The sequence below is a fragment of the Artibeus jamaicensis genome, unplaced genomic scaffold (assembly GCF_021234435.1).
Source record: "Artibeus jamaicensis isolate MK-2021 breed Jamaican fruit bat unplaced genomic scaffold, CSHL_Jam_final scaffold_754, whole genome shotgun sequence".
Lineage (NCBI taxonomy): Eukaryota > Metazoa > Chordata > Mammalia > Chiroptera > Phyllostomidae > Artibeus > Artibeus jamaicensis.
Genome location: NW_026522054.1, coordinates 7,153,109 through 7,176,044, shown reverse-complemented (window position 1 = coordinate 7,176,044; position 22,936 = coordinate 7,153,109). Strand labels below are relative to the sequence as shown.

The 22,936-nt window shown below is 54.3% G+C and overlaps 1 protein-coding gene across 5 annotated transcripts in view; it reads right to left on the bottom strand.

Annotated features, from left to right (window-relative positions):
- Nucleotides 1–2,739: 2,739 nt before the first annotated feature.
- The window catches only part of NR5A2 (nuclear receptor subfamily 5 group A member 2), an 81,985-nt gene continuing 61,788 nt past the window's right edge, over nt 2,740–22,936 (bottom strand). For all 5 annotated transcript variants that reach the window (XM_037160874.2, XM_037160871.2, XM_037160873.2 and 2 more), the window contains one exon: nt 2,740–4,391. In XM_037160874.2, coding sequence (XP_037016769.2) covers nt 4,144–4,391 — 248 coding nt within the window. In that variant the 3' untranslated portion in view covers nt 2,740–4,143. The remainder of the gene's footprint in view (nt 4,392–22,936) is intronic.

The window sequence follows — 22,936 nt, the reverse complement described above, 5'->3', positions numbered from 1 at the left end:
CTGGCCGTGCCTGGGGCTTTCCAGAGCCTCCCTCCCGCCTCCTTTAAAAACCACACGTGGCCACCGATGAGGACGTTTTGAAGATGACGTCCTGTGTCTGCTTGACCCGTGTGACGATTACCTGGGTGCGTTCAGCTGTAGGAATGGATCCCAGTGCGCTCTGTCTGGGATGCCAGTCCAGTTAAATATGAATATATGTTTATATTCCCTGGAATGTCAACCATTATTTTTGTAAAGTTCTTCCAAGTAAGAGGTTAACGAGGGAGGTGTGGTTTGCCATAAGGAAGTAGTTGCCTCAAAGAAGTCTTGGTTCTGTAGGTTCTGTATGTTTGGATCCGGTCCCTGGGGATCTTTTACAAGACCCTGAGAAGTCTGTGTGGTGAAAGGGGAGGGGATGACTCCGGCTCACCTGAGCGGAGGTGGGGGATGAGGGGCGGGGCGAGGGGAGGGCTGGACCACCCAGGTGCATGCAGTGTGAAGGGCTTTGCAGCTCTTGTACTACCACTCTGTAATAAAGGTGATTATTAACACCCAGAACGGATGTCTGCAGGTTATTTTCTGGCTGCAAACATCCCCGAAGACTCAGTTGTCCAGAAGGAGGCTAATTTCTAGAACACACATGTGCTGCTTCTCAGGGTTAAATCCCCCAGGGTGCAAAGCTTGAGTGACGTGTGTGTGTGTGTGTGTGTGTGTGTGTGTGTGTGTGTGTGAGTGGCGACTGGCTGCCTGGATTCCCATGGTCGTCTCTCTCTGGAGCAAACCCTGAGGGTGACCCTGGGTTACGGACGGTGGGGTGTGGCCAACAGCACAGACCCTGGGGCCACTCCGCCTGGGTTCAAACCTGCCTCCACCAACGGGGGCTTTGCGTCCAGCAAGCAGCTTTCAGACGAAGAAACGGCAGCTCCCAGGGCTGCTCTGAGGCCGAAGGGAGTTAACCAAGCCCTTGGGAGAACTGGTAGAGCGCGGCAGGCAGCTCGACCACAACAATTAGATGCCGTGAGATGGCTCTGCCCCTCCGTTCTAACAGCGAGTGACATACATTGTTTCACTTCGTGCGTAGAGACATGTGATGCCCACGTTGAGTCGGAAGCTTCAAGCATCCCACTGAGGACGCTGGACCACTCCAGGAAACATCCGGACAGGAAATGTATCTGTTTGCCTGGAATTCCTTCGACTCCCTCCCCAGTCCAGTGCCCCCACCCCCGCCGGAGCTCCCGTCTCCCGTCTCCTGAGAACAGAACGGCAATGCACAAATGGCGGGCTGCACATATCAATGTTTATTGAAATACTGGGGGGGGGGAATAAACATTTTGTTGACAAATTCCTGGCAAGAACGGACATGACAATGTGCATTTCACTGGTACAGTAAGAAGACGTCAGCACGTAACTGATGGCACACTCTGGACGTGGGTTTGGGCCCCAGGCAGCAGAGTGTGCGGACACTTGGACATCCCAGGTGTCTGCGGGCAGACGGACTCACTGCCGTCAACCAGGCTGAGCCGTAACCCTTTCTCTCGGGTCTGCTTTTCCTAAGAAGTCCTGTCATGCGTCGGAGACGCAGTTGCTAAGGAGCTGTCTGGTGACCAAGGTCAACGATGAACACTGGGGACGTTTTACCTGCCGGCTCCGGGGGGGCCACCAGCAGTGTGGAGGGGCCTCTCTGTGTTGCCCAGGGTGTAGTTCACTAGGCTGACAGCACACTCATGTTCAACATTTTTTAGGTTCCTTATGCACTGGGGAGGGTTTTTGTTTGTTTGCAATGTTCACGACCCTCCGAATAACTTCCCCTCAGTCTCCTGAGTGTCCTCCGTACGTGACAGAACCGTTTCATTGGCTGTTGATGCTCCTCCCCCGCGGTGTCTTCCGGCTAACCGGGTGTGAACCGGAGAGAAGTACGCAGCTGCCCTGCTTACTGCTTTGGACACGGGCTCCGATCCACCCCTTCCTGCCGTCCCGTGGGCCGAGACTCTGCGTGAGGGAGGGGCTGCGGACACTCAGCGTGATGAATGTGTACCCTTCAAATGGACAAGGAGGAGAGGTGGTTGACCGAAATAACAAAACAACCCTCTTTGCACACACACAGAAGTAGTAACTAATATCTTTGGTCTACACCTTACGATGCTCGGGCAGGAGAACCAGGAGAGATGCCGCCCTCGCGAAACTCGCTTGAAAACAGGAAGCCACAAGTCACATAACTTACAATAGACGTTAAATAAACTACAGAAATAATTAGGAAGATTTACAGACATGTAATCAAGTGAACGATTTTAATTCATTAAGACCCTTCTCTGTCCCTGAACCGTGTTCCACCAACTTGAAGACATGTCGCAGTGCACACACACAAACACACACACATATTTGGTTTCTTTCTTCTTGGCTGTATCTGTACAGAGGCGAGACCAAGGAGCAATAAATTAGCATCATAGTTGTCTACAGTGGAAACTATGATATACAATATAAATAAACTATTCCAAAGCCAGAAACATTTATGAAAAAATTAAGGGACTAGAAGATACTTATTTTTTTTTTTTTTACAGTTTCTACAAGTGATTGTGCCGCTGATAATCTCAAAAAAAAAAAAAAAAGAAATCAAAGTCTTAAATGCAATTCCCGTTTTTGATTTTAGTGTCTCACGACGATAATTCAGCACTTTTCAAAACAATCACCAATCCGAGAAATGGCATTAAGGACGTGACTGCTTGAGCTACTTTGTCCTATCACAGCCCCTCCCCACCCGCCCACAGGACCTAAAGAATGTAAACACTATATTTTAGGTGACTTTTAAAGTGTTCATACTTTATTTTAAATGTTGATTCACATCGGCACAGCCCCCGTCCAGATGTGTGAAATAAGGCAAGACTTCCATCCCTGGGTCATTGCGTGTCAGGGACGCCGAGAGCGGCCTTTGGCAGGCGGTTCGGCGGTTCTCTGCCCGCCAGGGTTGGTTCTCCAGACTTCAGTCTGTGATGCAGAAAGGTCAGGGTCGCTCTCTTCCTTTCCTGTGCGGCAAGGCCCTACATCATGCTCACGTCTTTCCAGCCACAGGTAAAACCCTCGTTTCCGCCCCGTGTTAGGGGACATCCGAGCGAGTTGACTGATTGATCAGTTCACCTGTCTCTCCTGTCTGCATGGCTTCCAGTGTGCTCCGGTTGCTTTAAACTTTTTACAACTGTGACGAGGAGACATCGCAGCCAAAGAGGACGTGTGTTTTCTTTTTAAATGGACTGTGAACTTGGATGCATGTAGAGACTGACGTATCCTCGCAAGCCTTCCAGCCAGGAATTTTTCAATGAAATCCAACCATGCCAAAGCCGCGTTTTGGGAACAGTAGCAGAAATAAGGTCTAGCTTGCTTCGGCGGGGGGGTGCCTGTGTTTGAAAGTGTGTAGTCATTTCCCTTAACACTGACGAACGCTATTTGTGTTCGATCAGAACAGGGATACTGCCTGCTTTTTTTAAACATTATGAACACGTGACAAAACAAACCAGGACATATTTAAGCGGCAAGCTCATGTGTGTTGCTGGACTGTTCTTTTTAGCTCTTGGCCCGTCTCAGACACAGACACTGAAGATCAGGCTTTTTGAGATTTGGCGGAGCTGGTAGTGGCTGTGGCTGCGTCCTTGGTACAAGCTCCACGATCGCAGGACAGAAGGTGCCAGGTCCTTGAGGGGAAGAGGGAGGGACTGTTCCAGGGGTAGCCGACGGGGCCTCGAGCAGAGTTTCAGGTCGGCTTCACCGAGGAGGAGCTGTGGAGCTCAGATCGCCGCTGCAGGGGCCTAGTTAGCGGCTTCCTTGCAGAGGGGCGCTGGAATGCCCAGCGATGGCGCGGACGGCCCTCTGTCTCCTGGGTCCGTCTGAGGGCTCACTGCACTCTGCAGCAGCCTCCCCCGTGGCCACCTTGGGGGCCTCGAAGCCCTCGATTCACAGTTGACAGTACAAATACCCTGATACATCACTTGTTTGCTATGAAGTATTTGATTATTACACCTTTTCCAACTCGGTCCCTTGGAGTCCAGTTTTCCGCTGGTGCGGCTGGGAGCAGTTCAGAGTGTTTTCCTTCCTTCGTTCTTCCCGTTCCCCCCGCCCACCCCTGCCAGCCCCTCCTCCCGATCCCGGAGCGGAGCTGGGCAGGGGCGCCGGGGCTCAGGCCCTCTTGGCGTGCAGCATCTCGATGAGGAGGTTGTTGTACGGCACGTCGCCGTTCAGGTGCTTGTAGTACAGGTACTCCTCTGCCTGCACGCTGAGGGCCCGGATCTCCGGCAGGCGTAGCAGCAGCTGCCCGAACTTCTCCGCCTGCTGCGGGTAGTTGCAGGTGGTGTAGTCCAGCAGGGCGGCGTTGACTTGCTCCTGTACCCCTTCCACCAGCTGGAAGTTCTCCAGGTTTTTGACATCTGGATTTAAAGAAAAAGAAAAAGAAAAGAAAAAAGAAAACAGAGCATGTGATTTCCATGGCGTTTCATTTCTGTGTCCTACTGCTGTGGGCTCCGTTCAGGGAGGTGTTTTCCTCCCGACAGGCGGCGCCGTCAGCCCCACGCACCCAGGTCCCCGGGCGGGTGGTCAGAAATGGGCCTCGGGGAGAGCGCCTGTTTGGAAGTCTGCCTGTACCTCCTGTCAGTCAGACACCGGCGGGTTTGGGGCAAGGTCAGCTTTTTGCAAGTGTCACCGAAGGAAAGGGTTCAGGTTTGGGAGGAAGAGGGACCGTCACAGTGCTGGCAAATGGGTCCCCAGAGGGAGACCCATCTTGGCCAGTGTGTCGCGGGGTTCCTGCAATTCTGCATTAATTCTCCTGACCCAAGGTGAAGTCTGTGCCCAGGGTCTGATGTAGTGAATTCTAATAAGAAGTGACAGGGTTCTTGTTTCTGTTTGACATTTTCCAAATGACTCTGAACGCCTCCGACTCGCCGAGCCTATGCTAATGGGCCATCTGGCACACTCCAGTGACCGCCGGCAGGGCCTGGCTCCCGGGGAGGGCTCAGACGCACATCTCAGCGGCTAATGATCTTGTGCGAACGAACGCCTGGTCCCTTAGGCGGAGCGCCCGCCAGGATGGCCGGTGCCCTTTCACCTGCGTTGGGGGCGGGCTCCAGCCGGACACTTCGCTTTTCTCTGCATCCCGGGCCACTCAGGTAGAGATGACGGACACTGGCCCTTCATTCAGCCAGTGGTCACCTCCTGGTGACCATCCCATTGTTTTAAGGCACTGCCCTCAAGGTCCTTATAGTCACTGAGTGATGGGGGGCAGAGTCTAGACAAAGAGACTGACATCCAAGTCCCCACGCACACAGAGTGAGGGCGGGAAAACGGTCATGGTGCCTTCCTCTTCTGAAGTTTACTGAGAGGTTAACAACTCGGCTTCCAGACAGGGGTCTGCAGAGGCCCCCGGAGGGAAGTGCGGAGACGTGCATACCTGTTTACTCACATCGGGCTGGGGATGCCAACCGAGCCGGCCGCTCCCCACCCTGCCGCTTTCTCGGCTGGCTGGCTGCGTCGTGCCATGACTCAAAAGTTAAGCGTGCAAACTCAGCCTGCAGTTACCACGGCGATGCCTACGCACCGGTTTAGGCACTTCTTGCCGGGAGAGTTAGCCCGGGCAGGGCGCATGCCCCTGCTGGGGCCTCCGGATGCTTCGACAATAAGTCCGATGAAATGGGTTCCTGGTGATTCCCATGTTTACATCTGAGCCGTTAATTTTGGATTCAACATGCTCCCGCCACCCATCCCCCCACCTCTGCCCCAGAGTAAAACCAGTGAGGAGCTGGTGCTGAAACAGCTCCTGTGAGCCTTGGATGCAACATGTATCTCAAGGTGAGATGGGAGAATCAAAAACCGTTGGTTTTTTATTAGTGAAAAGGACGCCGGACGCTGCACCCTTGGGACCTCTGGCCTCTAAGCTGACCGAGCACCCCCACAACGCTCGGCTGGTCCAGCATTCCCATCTGTCTTACTGAAAATATGTGGGCGTGATTCAAAATGGATTAAAAGTACTCACATACAAACTTTGGCTCCATCCTACAAAGTGTAAACCACTGGAAACACCTTGGCTGTGCCGTGCCTGGGTCCACGACAGAAAATCTGACACTGGACTTGGCTGTGTCTCTGCCCGACCTGTTGAACTTCTACAGGTTCACCTGCTTGGGGACATTGGTCCCTCCCAAGTATCACGGCAGAGGACCAAGGTGTTGAACACCAGTTCACCTGGATTCCGACCAGCTTCTCCAGGCTGCCCTTCTCTGCCCTCTGCATAGCCGAGAGGAGACCGGATGTAGCTTCCTCTTGTGCGTAAGGCAAGGGGGTTACGACAGAAAACCAGCAGCATCCAGAGTTACAGGGATTTAAACACATTTGCAGGAAAAAATAGAAATGGAGGGTTATTTTGTGCTGCAATGAAAGCTATTCTCACGGCAAGAAAAGCTGGCAATGGTCACAGAAGTTAAGACGGAGGATGGAGACACACGTGGGAAATGTAAGACACACAAATAATTCTCTTTAGGATGCTGGTTTTGAAACTTTCTTTTTCTGATAAATGTGCTTTTGAGAAACTAGGTTCTGTCTCCTATGATAAATCATGGCACTTCATTAAGAAAGAAAAAAAAAACTACTAAGAAATGTAAACCGAAGCCTGGGTCAAATTCCAGCTTAGCTTATTCTGTTGTTGCAGAGAATAAAGTCTTTAGATAAGCACTTTTGTCTACAACGCTTAAAAATAGACACAGTTCCCTTCCGAAGAAAATGTACAGATTTTCCATACTTGGCCATAGATGCAACTTTTCTCTGAAGTTCATCCGAGTTGAATCCACACAACTGAATTAATAATTATCCATTCAGCTACTTCTCTGAGTTTGTTACTAAATATAATGGGACAGGTGCTGCTCATTTCCCCAAAGGTGGTTGGTCACTGACCTGCTGTCCCTTTTGTTTCTGTGTCCATTCAGACGATTTGTAATTTGGTGGCGAAACCCTGCTATGTAAGCCATAAGGTTAAACGAAGAAAGAGAAAGATTTGGACGCACTCACTTCCTGACCCCACGGTTCCTGGACCTTCGCTCTGCTCTGGGCTCTCCTCAGCTGGGTGTCCCCTTCACCGAATGGCACCCTGTTTTACTAACTGTCCAGTGTGGGGTGAGGACTATGTCTCCTTCAAGGTCCCCGGTCCCCGGAGAAAATGTTTGCTTTGTATTGTTGGCACACTCACCCAAGGGGGATGAAAGTGTGAAAACACCTGTTACGTGAGCTGTCTTACAAGCCAACTTCCTTCCTCTTCCTAAGTCCGAGCCCGCTTTCAAAAGCGGCCGTCCAGACCGGAGCTCTCCCTGACCAACGGGGACACAGATGACACCGCTCTCAGGAGACTTGGCACGTCCCCCTTTCCACCGTTCACTTGTGCCCACTTCTGAGGAAGCGTCAGAAACCTGAGTGTGCTCCCGGGATGCCCGTGGAATTAGCTTTTCTGTGAAGCCACGCCCCTGCATGAAGATTTAAACAGGAGATGCACCGAAGTCACAACTGCGTCCTCTGCGACGTTCCTCCTGCAAACCAGACCCCCCCCCTCCCCCCGGAGAATAGCTGCATCTTAGCTCATCCATGGCAGGAGGTTGTCGCACCAAAAGTCACCAACGGACTGACATTAAATTGCACAAAAAAACAAAATCTGGAGGAAGGACTACCTGTGTGTTCTTGAGGTCGGCTGTTGGGCTCCCACACTCCCACCCAAATGGGGTGCAATAATATGCACCCCATTTGGAATTTAGAGGAGGACCAGAGGTGGTCCCAGGATCCGCAACACTGCACGCCACCCCAGTCTTCTGTGGCTTCTTGGGCTGGATCTCATAGCCGCTCACATTGGGCACGCCTGCGACCTTTGAAATGTATGTACACTTCACTTTCATACAATTAGAAAGCACACGTTAACGAGCCTGAGTGTGACACATTTGGGGTGGAACTCGGCATGTGAACCATCAGAAGCACTTTCTCAGGCCCTGTCTTGGGCGCCGTTAAATTTTGATGACGGGCTGGGCACTTCCTGCTGCTCCTCCAAGTTCCAGTGTCTTAGCTACCCCACTCCGTGCACTTGGGGACTAATTACCCACTTTCTATGTGCGATAAGCTTGCAGTGGGTGCTCAGATGTGTGCCGTCCTCGTTGGAAAGGAAACCCTGAGGTCTTCTTGAATACATTACGGCCCAACTGTGTGGGGCCGTGTGCAGCGCCGGGCACCGTCTGTGGAGGGAGACGCTGGTTTCTGCTGTCCTGGCCCCTGCCAGGTGGCTCAGCCGGGACCCCCAGCCCGGTCAGCGCTTTCCAGCGGCTGGTCCTTTACTGAGCAAGGGGTGGAGTACGGGCTGGGTGCCCCCCACGGAGGGTGCTGTCTTCTGAGAAGACTAATATCTTTGTTAGTTTTTCACACGAGTAGGGGGGGAAAGTCCCATCTGGCCCTTTAAAAGATAGGAAAGTGAGGACCACTTCCCCTTGAGGTTTTCGGAAGGAGGACAGTCTGCAAACTGGCACACTCTGTCCTCAGGAAACCCTGTGCTTTGAGATAAACCAGGGCCGGGGAGAGGAAATGCATTTTCTGCAAGGAGTTCATTTTGAAAATCAGTTTAAAGGGCGCCATTGAGGTACTTTGTGAAGCGAATCTGGTAGGAATGGTTGGAGAGCCACATGCTGGGCCCCTCCGTCCACTTGCCACTTGCCGGAGCGCGGCGGCTGTTTGGGGGGCTGGAGGCGGAAGGCCGGGCGGTTCCCAGAAAAACGGGACACCCACGGCTTCCGACTCATCCCGGTTAAGTCCTTTGCACACGTGTCTTCCGAGCCTGCTCTGTCTCCTGTTCTTTTCCATTCCGTCCGCCCGTCACGCAGGATTGGGTGTCACCTGGTTTCCTGATGGACACACGCCAGTGGGAGGGCCCCGGGAAGGACGCACCACCTTCGCCCGCCCCGCACGGTGCCCGGACAGAGTGCAAACCCCTTCCACGACCGTTGATGGAAAGACTCTATTTGCGCCTCAGTTCATACACCCCCCCTTGCTGGTGTCTGGAAGGTCTTCCAAATGTGTCCAACTGCGTCTTCCTTGTAAAGCTTTTCTGGGTTTGGGCCCGGCCGCTCCCCCCCAGCCCCCGCCCCCGCCCCGCTGGATTGCATTCTCCTAGAAGGCAGGGAGCCGGTCTGCTGTCTCCAATTGCACACGCAGCACAAGTATGTACAGAGCCGCGCAGAAGGACACGGAACACGCGCTGTGAAACGTGCTAACTTGAAGTAAGCCCCACGATGATGACAAAGCCCCTGCAAACTAACTCTCCGTCTCTGTGACCCCCCAACCCCAGGCACAGGGTCTGGCTGCCTTTACGCTGCCCCCCTCGCAACGCCCAGCACCAGTGTCGGGTCCGACAGGACACAGCTCTGTCCCCAGAGGAGCCCAACGTGACTCAAACTGAAGCCGTCCAGTGGGAGGCTGGGAGCAGGAGGGACCTTGGAGTGTCTGACGCTCTGACCTGGTGCTGTGGACCCGTCGGGGGCCGCGCTGCGTGAGGGTCTGCGTGGCCACGTGCAGCCCCCCACTCCCCGTCTTCCTGGGAGGAGAAAATGAGGAAGGAAGGTTATGTAAAGTGGGTTGAAGTTCATGAATGGAGGCAAGTGTGTCTTCGCCGTTGTCTATGTCCCAGATGGCAGAGAAGCCACAGATAAGCGCATGAAAAATCGAAGGCAAACATAAGGTCTCTGGCTGGGGATCGATGGGATATTTTGAGCCAGAAAACAGAATGGCAAGGGGTGCAGGATGAGGCAACGCCCCGTGGTCCCCCCGAGTTTCAATGCAGGGGATGCTGGGCAGACCAAACACTAAGGGCAAAGGCAGTGTCTGCTAAGCGGGTAGCATTCGCCGGCTCCTGAGTCGCAGAATTGCAGCTGCCCCAACCTCGGGCTGTGGGGGTCACCGTCCTTCTCTTCCTAGGATGACCACCTGTCCCTCTGACCCCGAAACGTCCCCTTCACCCAGAGCAGCCCTTCCTCAGACACAAGCTTGCCCCTCCGTTCTGCGGCCACATCCTGATGCAGGTTTTGCGTCGCAGGGGGGCACCGATTTGCACCCAGACACTGCGGGGCTTTCCGCCAAGTTCTGTTCTCTCAGATCAGGTGCGAGGTTCGGTCTGTTCAGGTGGCAGGCCAGGACTACGGATAAACCGACGTTACCATATGAAAGAGAATTAAACAGGCACATCCAAGTGGGGATATATTAAACCAAATTTCAGCTCCGGAGGTTGAGTTTAGCCTGCGCTAGATGTCTGGTTTGCCTCGGGATAAATTCAGCTTTCCAGCTAATCGAAGGGGGAAAACCGCCTCGGGTGTGATAAAATTTACAAGAGAGGCTGCCGAACACGTCTTGTTAAAAATATTAGCTTAAAGGCATTCTTATTGTCTCTGGGATGAAGACTGTATTTGCATTTAATTATTTGATTTCAAACTTTTATGAGCCCGGATCAAATATTAGCTTCGCCAATTAAAACATTACCCCGTGTGCGTGTGGCTCCGGGCCCAGATGCCGCGTGTGCGAGTCAGGCGTGTCCGCAGCCCTCGCACCGGCTCTCTGGGGGGTGCCCCTCGGAGGGCAGCGGAGGTCACGCTGGGGAATGCAAATGTGCGTTTAGCAGACGAGGCACGATATCCGAATCGTTGACTTGAAACCCGTCTCCACATGGCAGTGGCAGTCGGGGGGAGGCCCGCTCCCAGGCACTTGCGCCCGGTCAATCGATACTGCTCCATAATTCAGCATCTGACAGAAGCCCCTTTCTTTTAAACGGCTCGCGTCAGCCACAGCTCACTTGCAGGGCCGGGAGCAGCTTCCTGTCGGCCTTTCCCCCTGTGGCCGGCTGGCCGGCTCCAGCAGCTTTCGCTTCTGTAGGTTTTAGAGGTGGCCAGGGATCGGGGCTCGGGCAGAAGGGGGGCCGGGGTGAGCAGGGAGGAGGGTCCATCGGGAAAGAGGTTGATGGGCAGTTACAGGGCAGAACACGCTTCAGACGCGTTCGCCACATGGAACCGTGGAGGAAGCATTCACAATCCCCAGGCATCGCCGGCCGGCTGCCGACAACCGTGCTCCGTGCACCGCGGCACCGCAGTGTGGGGTCGGGTGGGAAACCTCATCACGTCTTTCCTGGGACTTAGACTGCGGCGACCACAGACCCTCCCGCCGACGCGTCACTGGGTGTGAGCGAGCCACAGTCTTGGGACTCACCTCCCTGTCTCAGCAGAAGGCTGCTCCCAAGACAGGAACGTGACATCCTTGTCACTCGAAAGCATCAGCGTGGGTCACTTTAACAGGGTGAAACACGCAAAAGTCAAGGTCACACAAGGGCGCGTGGCCCCGCAGGAAATGCCGCCTCCGGAGCAGCCAGGATGGTAGAAGCCAGAACTCCTTGCACAGCTCTCCGGCCGGGTTACTAAATGGACGCGGCCGCTGCTCCTCCCCCCCCCACCCCGGTGCACTGGGTCTCCTTCCAGTCGGAAGTTCTGAGAACCCTGTCTGTCTGGACCCCGAGCCTCTCGCTCATGAGAAATACACTCTACTCAGACCGGCCGCCGGAGCAGAAGTTCCGGGAACGGAGAGGGTGGTGAATGGCTCGCCTATTCGACAACCTAATTTTAATCATGGAAGACCTTTCATAAGGTGTTTTACAAAACACAACCTTGGTGTCACAGTCTCTGAGGACAACACATTTGTTTAGTTCTTTGGACTTGCATCAAAGCCCTTTCCTCTGCTTACTGAGCATCTCCCAGCATTTCTGGGAAGGCTAGTCTCGTCTGTTTTGAGAGACACACGAGGAATTAATGGGAGAACTGGGAGGGACAGTGGGGGCTTCAGGGTCACATCGGATGCTCCCCAACTCTTTTAAGGGGACCTCATAGTGCCGGCCACAGTATGCAAAACAAAGCACTGGGTCGAGGCCACCAAAATCGTGTTTCTTCCCTGACACCTAAGTCCGGCTTTTTGCTGCCAGGCCGACCGGTTCTGAACTAGTGAGCTGCATTGGGCGTTGCACACCCTGTTTCCACTGGTAGCAAAAAGTAGCATCGCCCTCAGCAACAGTTCTGCACACCTGCACACCCATGCCATGACTGTGCGTCTGTTCTGTGACTGCAGCTTTTTCAGGCTGCAGAGCAGGAATAAAACCGCTCTTGAAGAACTCTATTCCTTCTTCTTAGGTCAGTCCCGGGGCTTATTAAGAGTTGGCTCACTGGGATCAGGGGTTGAAGTGAAGGGTGGAAATCACTGAGGTGACACACACCTCCTCGGATTTGTCTGGGCTGCAACCACAACAGAGGCCTTCGGAGGAGAGAAACAAGGGGAAAGCAAACTGGTCACCCGACAAGATCATGAAAGCCAAACACTTATCAATTTTTTGCATAACTGAAATTAATAATTCATCCAATGGCTCAGGGTTATGGATTTGTATGCGAAAGACAGAAAATCCATATTACCCATGTGTTTTGTGGTTTTTAACCATGCAACAGAGAAAAGAACAGGAAAGTTTAGTTTAAAAGAGCTTAAGACATTTCGCAAAGGAAGCTACCCTCTAATTGTGATTTTTTTTTACGTGTACCCATGGATTTTGCTAAGGCAGTGGTCCTGGTGGCACTGAAACACTGTGTCGGGTGGTGTTGGTTTTATCCCAGGCGACACTCAGTTCTGAGCCCGTGTGGGGGGGGCCCTGAGCACAGTGGTCACCCCGCCCTTGCACACCCAGACATCACTAATTGACCAGGTGGAAGCTGTGCACTTTCTGAGAAGTTATCAGTCTGCATTTCCACAGCTGAGAGACATGAAAGGAGGGGATTTTAAATCTGTGAAACACGCACTCACACGTACGTGCCGGGACTCTGCATCCCGCTCACACTCACTTGTGCAACCTCAGGACTGTGGCTCACATCGTGCGGGGCTGCGCACCGGGGGTGGCGAGGAGAACACTGTCACACGCGTGACGACGGTCCGGTTACAGTTGTCAGATAATCGGCATAAATCGTGCATTAACACAGCTGGATCCCAGAGTGATGCTTTGGCTGGTGCAATTTCAGAACATCCCCCCCTCCGCCCCCCGACATGCGTGGACTTCTTTGCTTTTCCTTCATTAGGAAGAAAATTCAAATCTGGTGACTAGGGAATGAAAGGACTGGAGTGGAATTTCTACTCCCTCCCTGTCTCTGTCTCCCGATTATCCGCTGTCATGATCACCTCATTCTCCCCAACCCTCTGTCCCTCACAAACCACGCCCTCTCACTCTGCTTCTGAGACGCCCTCGGCCCCTGCTGCCGCCCAGGGAGTCCGACCTCGGCCTCTGGGGCGGGGAGCCAGGTGTGTCCGCAGCGAACTTGCTGTCCTGCTGGATTCCCCCAGGAGCCCGACCCCACGGGGCTCAGGAGCCTGGCCTGGGAAGACCCAGCGGTGCAGAGCCCCTGCTCCAGGTTGTCCCGCAGCAGGAGGGGGTCAGTGGGGATGTCGCCAATGCTCAGGGCCGTGGGAGCGGATGTCCCCTGGGCAGCCAGGGAGGCAGCCCCGGGGTGTTCGGCGTGCGGGTTTGGCGTGCCGAAGACCGACTCTCGAGACGAAGTGAGTGGGGAGAAGGTACTTAGCTGCCAGACGACAGGCTTATTAAAACGAGTGTGAGCGTGACCAGGAGGGAGATCCCGTAATCCCGCCTGGTCGAAAACCATCCGAACGATACGCCCTTACCCTCGGACCTCTGATTACAGTCAGGGCAACCACAGGGAAGTAGGTTACAAAAATAAACGAATACTGCTCATAAGGAAACAGGGAGAGAGATAAACGGAAGTCACGTTATACTTCACGATTGGACTACCTGAGTTGTTTTTACAGTGTTAATTGTTAGGGGTCTTGGCGAGTGGAAGCACCAATAACCTGGTGGCTTCCGCTGTTCCTGGCTGCCCAGGCGCGGGGCTCTGAGGCCCCGGCCTCAGGGGCGCCCAGGGTGGGTGTTGTAGCCTTTCTCACTCCTTAGGACCATGTAAATGTCAAGTAGTGGCCAGAACTGAGTGTCAGTTCCTTTTGTCCCCAGAGTGGATGTCAATGGGGGATTTAAAATCCCCTTTAGCATTTCTGGTTGCATAGAAATGTGGAGGGAAAAAAACCCCAGAAGTTGGTAAAATTATATGACAAGATGGGACATTTGAAAAATTTGTCCCTGAAAACAACCGTCCGTCCCCCAGCAAACCCACCCACTTGCGCGGCCCATCAGCGCCGTTCAGCGGTGTTTGGGGAGGTGGGTGAGCTTCAGGTTCTTCTTTGTTGTCGCTGGGATGTTTCCAGAAGATATTTGTGCTGCTCCTTAAGATTCTCACATGAATGCAAACAATTAGCAAGGGTCAGGTTTCCGCCTTCCTCCTCAACGTACCCAGTCTGAAGACGATTCTGATAACCAGGGCTGGGAGCTGGACCCGAAGGGTGAAATATGAAAAACCCGTGTGCAGATTTCCCATCGGAAATCAGTGTGTGTGTGTGTGTGTGTGTGTTTGAATGCACTTCACGGTGCACGTTTCTGAGACCGGGGATTCAAGAGGCCTCCCGGCTTCACGGGGCTCCGATTCAGGACTTACTGGGGTCTCCTTTGGAGATCTCCCCTTCCTGCGGACGAATTGATGCTGGAGCACGCAGCCAGCCGGAGGCCTTGACCAGCCCCCAGGCACACAGAGTGCTCCGTTTTTTGTTTCTCAGCTTCTTGATTTACATGCACTAATTGGTAGCTAATGTGCTCCCCAAGGCAGGCGCAGGTATTTGTTGCCTCCCAAGTCTTTTTCCTTTCTCCTCTTCTGCTTTGAAAGGGAATTAAACTTCATGCCGGTGTCGGTCTGGGGGCTGGGTCCTCGAGGTCAGATTCCAGCCGATCCGCTCTATCCGCTTGTTTTTTTCCAGAGTGGCCGCTCAGCTGGTGTTGAGTGGGTCCACCCAGCAGTTACGCCCAGGGCCCGAGTGACCCCAAGGAGAGGGTCGCAAGACAGAAGGCATGGCCTTGCGTCTGCATGCCCGTGTGGGCAAGGCTGCTCTCATTTGGAAACACGGCTGTGTCCCCTGTCCCTGCCCTGTGCATGGCCCTCCCAGGCTCTCCCTTCTTCCATTTGCAAGAAAGCCGCACGTCTTCAACTCCCTACAGGTGGCCTGTCGGGCTCTGCAGTCTTCATTTAGGCTGAAGACCCCACCTTTTGTGCGGATGTAACTATGTAACTAACGAGGCGCGCCCCTGCAGCCCGGATCTGCACGTGATGCGCACCATCAAGAAAGCTCCTATTGATTTTTCTGTAGCTGTTTGTAACTATTAGAGTTGATACATCAATAGCGGAGCAAAGCGCAGTGTTTCACTGGAGGCAGAAACCAGGGATTTGTGGCGTTTGGACAGTAAATCGCGGCAGCGTCTGCAGGGCAGACCGCTGGTCCCTGAAACAGCTGCCCTGGCGCCGCCCGGAGTGTCCCAACAGGCACAGGACAACGTGTCATCCTCCAAAGGAGGCTGTTTTTGCTCCTCGGGATGGGGGCAGGGCAGTGGCGGTGGGGGCACCTTGCAGCTCGGTGGTTGCCCTCCCCCAACCCCCTTTCTAGAGCCCGAATGTCACAGACTTTAAGGCAGCTCAGAGTGTGGGCCTCTCCTGGGGACAGTGAGCAGGGGGGGACACACAAGCTGCCATTGGTTCTGACCCTGCGAGGGCCTGGAACCAGGGACAGAGCTCCCACGGGGCTTGGGCAGTGTCTGTGGGGGATTCCGGTCACTGGGTCAGGGAAGGTGGCCCGGCAGGCGGGACTTCCGCTCTAGCGGTTCATGCTTCCCAGAAAGGAACCAGGAGACCCGTGACTCCCAGCTGATGCACTTATTTGACTGGAGACAGGCTTAAAAAATGGCTGGGGCATCTAGGATTCGGCATTCTGCCTTATAGAGCCTCTTAAAACTCTTAATCAATAATAACAAGCCTCTGAATTGGTGTGATCACTTATTTCCACCACCCCCTTCTCTCTTTCTCTCTCTCTCTCTTCCCCTCCCTGCGTCCACCACCTTCATTGAACGTTTAACCACATTTATAGACACAGGGTTAACTCTAAAACAATTACACCTATGCTGTACTTTTAGTGTTTAAGCCACTTTACAAGCATCTTGTAATCAGTCCATTAATTACTGAGCTCTGAGCATTGCCTGAAGCTCACCCCCCTCAAATATATTAATTATTTACCAAGGAGCCGTATTTTTAAGTGGTGCTGATAATCATCCAGGGTTTTACTGTTCCTAACACAGAGGCATTAAATATAAATGATACTCACTGGTGTTCAGGACTGTTTTTGCCTTCCTACTAGACTGAGATGAGTGATGGATACACTGGTTTACCTAAGAACTCCTTGTACAAAGAACACGAGTTCTTATTTCCTGCAATAAGTATCCACCTGGGATAAAGAAAAAGGCATTAGGTTCTTAGTTCTCCATTTGGCTTTGGTTTCCTTTTATGTGTCATTCTGGGGAGCGAGGGAACTGGGACAGCATGAGAGGAAGTGTGCAGAGAGGGTGCAGACTGGTATGTTTTCTGATCAGTGAGTGTCCCATCCGTCCATCATCCGTCCATCATCCGTCCATCATCCATCCATCATCCATCCATCCACCCACCCACCCAGTCCATGCAGTTTGAGCACCCACTCTGTGCTGAGCTTTGGCGTACAGACTTCAGACAAGCAATGCAATCCCTGGCACAAACACATCGTGGGGGAGTCACGCAGGCAGCTTCAAAGAGGCAACATTTGGGCTCCACATGATCAGTGTGTGTGTGCGTACGTGTGCGTGCGTGCATGCTGGTGTTGGTCATGGGGGACTGAGGGATGTCAGGACCCCCAAGTTCATCTCTAAACGTATGCAGTTCTATTCGAATTCCCAACTAGGTTCTTTGTGGAGTTCAGCAAACCAACCCCAAAACGTACATGGAAAGGCAAAGTGTAAGATCGTTTTGAAACAAAAGATAGAGGGACTGCTCAACTGCACATCGAGACTGATTTTTTAAAAAGGCTTAAAATGTGTGATTCGCACTGTGAGGATGAAGTAGATCAGTGGGACAACGTCGAACGTCCAGAAAGCAGCACACAGGTCGTGAGAGAAAGGGCAGCATGAGGAACGGCAGGGGAGGACAGGCCACTCAGCAGCCGGGACAGCAGCCGGCTGCAGGGAAAAGGAGACCGAGGGAGACATGGACGCCTCCCCTGCTCCTGCCCTCGAAAGCCGGTTCTGTGCACGGTTTTAACACATTTGGAAAAAGGCTAAAGGGGAATGAACTTTGTGACTTTCAAGGTAGGATTTCCTAGAGAGACTACAACCCCCACCCCCGCCAGAAGATGGCTACGTCTGTGGAAGAACAGATCTATAATAAGGTGAAAAGAAAAGCCACCGTAACCTAGTGTAGCCTAACCTAACTGATCCGTTGAAGGGGGACCTTCAGATCAACGAGGAAAGGCACAGCGTCCAGTGGGCGAAGGACGGAACAGGTACTTCAGAGAGACGGAAAGAACGACTCCACATCTCGCTCGTCTGCAGAACGCGCATTAACCCAGAATGACAGCGCTTCCGTCACGGTGCTGGTGGCTTGCAGAAATGGGGCTGCTCCTGACCTGTTCCCCACGGTGGCCAGGAAGCACAGCCACCGGGAGAACGACGGGGGGATTTCTAGAATTGGAAGGACTGCGCAGGCAAGTGTGTGCAGGAAGAAAGGAGACAAAGCTCCCTCGGCGTGGCTGGGCACGGACACGCAGCAGCCGGAGCGCGGAGCCACGCCTCGTGCGGTGCATTTAGTCAGGAAACGCCACAGGCCAGTGAAAATGGCACCCAGCCCCTGTACTGGGAGCAAGAAAGTGAGTGACAATGTCTTCCATCCTAGAAGCCGTGGTGTTTGTTTTTTTTTTGGTCAGATAAGAGCAAGCTTCTGCAGCCCCCTCGCTGCGAGAGGAAGTTCCTCGAAGTTATAATTAGAAATGATACTGTTACAGTGTCCCCGCTGCCCGCCCTTTGCACACGGCCCTGGACCACGGCCAGCGCACGCGGAGATCCAGTTTCTCCTGTGATCCCGTGCGGCCAGTGAGGACAACAACTTAAACAAAAAAAAAATTTTTTTAAAGAAATCGCACATTCCCAAAACTCTATCCTCACTGTATCAGAAATGCACTGAGGATTTTATGGAGCAAGTTTGATTTTCGTGTGCTAGAAGTACTTAAAAACATGCACGAATCCACTGTTTGAGTCCCATTTCCTACCCTCCCACTCGACACCGTCCAGTCCCTCGGGTCAGAGGTCAGCCATCGCAGGAAATGGAGGCGCTGGGGACAGCCCACACGAAGTGGCTCCGGTAAAGGGTCCGAGCCCACTCACAACCAAGATTCCCGAGGAGGCAGGTGTGTGGACACTAGGTGCTCCTTCCCCTTAACGAGAAAATCCGCACAGAACCGGCAGGTCAGCACGAGACGCACACGCTCTGTCCTCTCCACGGTGCTTCGCGCTTGGCACTGACCTGCATCCCGTTCCTGAGACCGGGGAGTAGAAGCGGCCCCGGACGCGACCCCGCTGGGCACCTGCAGGGGTGTCGGCGAGGGGCACTGCTACCCCCAAGAGGGCACTTTCAAGAAAAAGTATCAGATGCAACGGACAAGGACCTGACTCCCTCTGGATTCCTGCCACGTCTGGTCACGACACACGGCCTCCTCAGCAGTGGCGGATGCGGTCCAGTGGGACGCGTGCGCACCTCTGCCCCCCCCCCCAGCTGGGTGTCCTGCTCTGATCCCGGGGACGGTACACCGGGAAAGGCCAGCCATACTCATCCTCTGGGGCTCACCGTGGGGGTCAGAAAAAACACGTATCGGGGACTCAGGCTCAAAAAGCAAGCACTGCTCTCCATTGGGATGGCGCTCGGTGCCGGGAACACGGGTGGAGACGAGGCCGCACGTTCCCGAGGCGGGATGGCCCCAGCAAACACGAGTTAACAATCGGGGCTGGGGGCGATTTCTCAAGCCGCAGCAGGAGTTCAGAGGAGGAAGGGCAGGTCGGCCTGGGAAGCCGGCGCAGACTCCTCGGGCCCTGCACCTGGGATGCGGGGGCGACCTCCACACCAGCACCTTCGAGGTCTGGACCCCCGTGCGCGGTTCGCCAGGTAGGAGACGGCGGCATTTCCCACGCCTCCGCGGGCCCTGGTTCTGCTTCTGAAGACCCCAGGGCTGTGACCTGCAAAGCCTCACGTCCTGGAAAATGGTTTAATATGGGCTCATGTCCATGTTTGACCCCCAACTCCACACAGCCCCCTGAGAGGGGAGAAGCTGCTAATTTTACCTTTACACGGTTACTACTGACAACTATTTATAAGGCATTGTAACGTTTTGTTTAAAATTTGTAAAAGACCACAGTTAACTTCTCTAAAAGGTTCCAGCTCTCAGGTTCCGACAATTCCCTTGGAAGGAGTCCGTTATCAAGGAATTAGTTACCAGAGAACGGGGCTCTCCTCTATGTGAAATCTTCAATTTTCTGTGCTCGCAGCCGTAATTTCTACTGAGCCATTAGGTTTAGAGACGGAGTATGAATAAGTCGGAAAGGAGGACGGACAACCTCACTTGTAAAGTCGCCCATGAAGAATTCACAGCGCAAAGGCCGAAGCCTTTCCCGGCGTGAGCGCCACCCGACTAAGACCTGAGGGCGCTTTCGTCAGCATTCGACTTCGGTTTGATTCCGGGATGTGCGGTAGATAAAATAAAAGGGGGGTGGCTTCCTGTGACACAGGTCCAAGTCCCCAGGGTCCTGAAGGCGCCTGCGGCGAGCGGGTCAAACTTCCCAAGCTTGACCGGCCGAGGGACCAGGGCAGTTGCCCCAGACACGGGGAGACCGTCCCCTGCACCCCGTCCCCCAGAGGTGGTGTTGGGCCCCCAGTGACCTGACTTCGTTTTAATGCTTTACTTACTTATTTTCAGAGAGGGGGGAAGGGAGGGAAGAGAGGGGGAGAGAAACATCGACCGCTTGTCTCTCACGTGCCCCGACTGGGGACCAAGCCTGCAGCGCGGGCATGCGCCCTGACCGGGTTGCAGTGGCGACTTTTGCTCTGTGGGACGATGCCCGGCCCCCCAGCTCCTCCTTTCTGAGCACAGGCTGCACTCGAAACCCCAGACGCTTGACTCACTCGTGGGTTCTGCCGACGTTGGCACAGGTGCCTCAAGGGAGATAATTCACGAGCACCACGTGCTGGGTGTCGTCCTGAGTCGTTCGCAAAACCCTCCCTTCCTGCATCGCCTTGACCCGGACCACGAGGCGCCTGTCCTGCGGGGCACAGCCGGGGGCCCAGGTCTGGTTCTGAAAGCCTGCCCGGGGGTGGACCACACCCTGGATCCGGTCACATTCTGTACAGCCTCTGTCCCTTGTGATGTTACTACGTGACTGGCAAAAAATCTGACTCCGCCAAAAATGTCCCGCACAGCCGGCAGCAATGCTGGGACAGAGGGTGGGGACAGAGGAAGGGCTATTTCAGGTATGTTATCGGTCTCCACAAACATGCCTCCAAGACAGAACGGGATGACTCGGCTGGAATGTGGTCACCCCCCCGAGAGAGGAGGCGGCACTGCCCGATCCGAGGTCAGCACGGTCACCGGCTTGCCGAGGCCTCCACGCGGGGCACGGAACCCCCTGCGCCCCCCACCCCGGAGTCGGGCGGCGCCATGCTCCACAAGGGTGACACTTTTAGATTTCATCTGAGGGGCAGGCCGAGGACTCTCTAGACCTGATTTTGGAAATAAGGCAGACACGGCGTCTCGGTCACGGCAGGAACCAGGCCTGGGCTCCTTCTGCAGTGGGGCCTGGACACTTCAGCTGAGACCCTGACTCCAAGTCCAACCCAAGGGGGTGCACCTGGCAATAGCACGGGCCCCTCTCTAAGGTTCTGGGGTTGGCCGTCCCATTCAGGGCTGAGGCCAGAGTCTCTGTTAACAATCGGGGAGCTCGGGGTGTGGGGGTTGGGGCCAGCGGTTCCCACTGAGGCCCCCGGAGGTGACCCTGTGCCCAAGTTCCAGCTCTTTTCGCGAGAGGGTCTGGTCTGTCCCCCGTAAGGTCTGTGTGACTCGAGAAAGAGGTTTCCACTCACGACACAGGCCTGACGCCCGCCTCTCGTGGGGAAGGTGCATAATTGGGCTCACGGGGGAGAGAGCAGGGTGCTGGGTGTGCCGCGCCTGCTTCGGAACAACGTCCCCAGGTCCAAAGTGCGTTCCGAGTCCCGCTGAGGGGCCCCTCTCTTTGGAAAGACCGCACGCTGCCGGTGCCTACACTGTCCTTTACGATGGTTTTGCTCCTTCGGTCGCTGGGTCTGTTTTGTGAAATTTCATCTTTGAAAGGAACGAAGGCCATTAGCATTCAGGGTAGCCTGTGGCGCCTGGCCTGACCCAGTCTGTCTGGAATTTAACCCTCTGAACCAAACAGCACCCTTTCCTGCTGGGTGTTATCGGGGAAGCGGAGAGGGGTGGGTGGGTGACTGGGCTGTGAGTCATGGGTGGATCGAGCCTGTTCTAGAACGTACCCAAGGCCCCAGCGGTCCAGCCCGCGGGATCCGGGCTGACCAGGTTGACCACCCCAGCTCTGGTGGTGAGGCGAGGACAGGAGTGGACTCGGAGCCACCAGGGCAGGACACTGCTTCTAAAGCAGGGGCAGAGACCCACCTGTCTCCCAGGAGTCATCCCATCCAAAGCAGGAATTCGTGAAATGACAGTGTTGGTATTAACACCCCCCAAAGTAGTAAACATTTCTAAGTATAAGCTCTTCAGAAATATGCCTGGATAAGGGCTGCTTAGGCAATTACATTCCTGGGCCAGCAGATAAGAAATGACGGTCCCTTCTTCTGCGGCTGTAAGTACATATTGATTAAGTTCAAACTTAGAACTCCAAAATGAATTATCTCTGGTCCTGGCTAAACTGCTTTGCTCGCTGCAAGGAAGGAAAAACCCACACAACACCTATTACAGTGCATTTAATTAAGACAAGCATCAACTTTATGTGCTGTTATTTGCTCTGGCCGGCTCTCTGTGGTGTAAATATTGAGCGGCGGCCTCGCCGGGTTGCTGATCAATGCCCCTGACCTCCCGCTGCGGGCTTCCGTTGGAGGCAGGGTCTACCCGCCAGCCCCCGGCCTGCCAGCGAAGCTCTGCCATAGGGACGTGTGCGGTGGTTTGACAAGCGTCTAGTGAGTGTTGTTTTAAGTCGGAATAGCCCACGGGAGATGGTAAAAAGGGAGATCAGGAGCGAATGGTAAGAAGAACCCTGGGGGTCAGCGTTGCCCACCTGGCCTCACGGGAACCAGGGAACCGACACCTGGCAGAAGGCAGGGGGTGGACTCGCCGACCCTCGTTTGCTGACCCTCAACTCTGAGAGCACGTGTGATGTGTGTGCGTGAGCTGTGAGCATGTGTGAGTGTGTGCAGTTGTGATCACGGCAGACTACAGTTAGGGCTATCCCAAAGCAAGCTTCTCCTGTGTGTGCTGCCCAGGGGACCAGTTGGCAGTTTGAGGAGGCATCTAATGTCGAGACCTTCCCGGGTGAGACCGCCTCAAACCTGGCACAACTGCGCACCTGAGGCGTAGGCTCCCGAGTTGGCTTGAGGGACTCTGCCCACACCAAGGAGCCGCGCCCCTTCCCCAGCGGCCGTTGGTTGGTGTGGGTGGAGATCTGGTGGGCTTGTACTTGCTGGGACTGTCGTGCATTTTCTGGGACGTTGGCTTTCCCAAAGAGCTCATAAGGGAGCACCCCCCCGCCCCCTCGCCGTACACTGAGGGAATGCAAACTAGTAACAGGATAGTTTAGCGTTAAGGAGATATCTGGTGGAGATTGTTTGGGAGAACTAGTCCCAGAAAACTAACCTACACTCAATACAAGTCCTTTCAACCAAACCGCCCCCGAGTTACG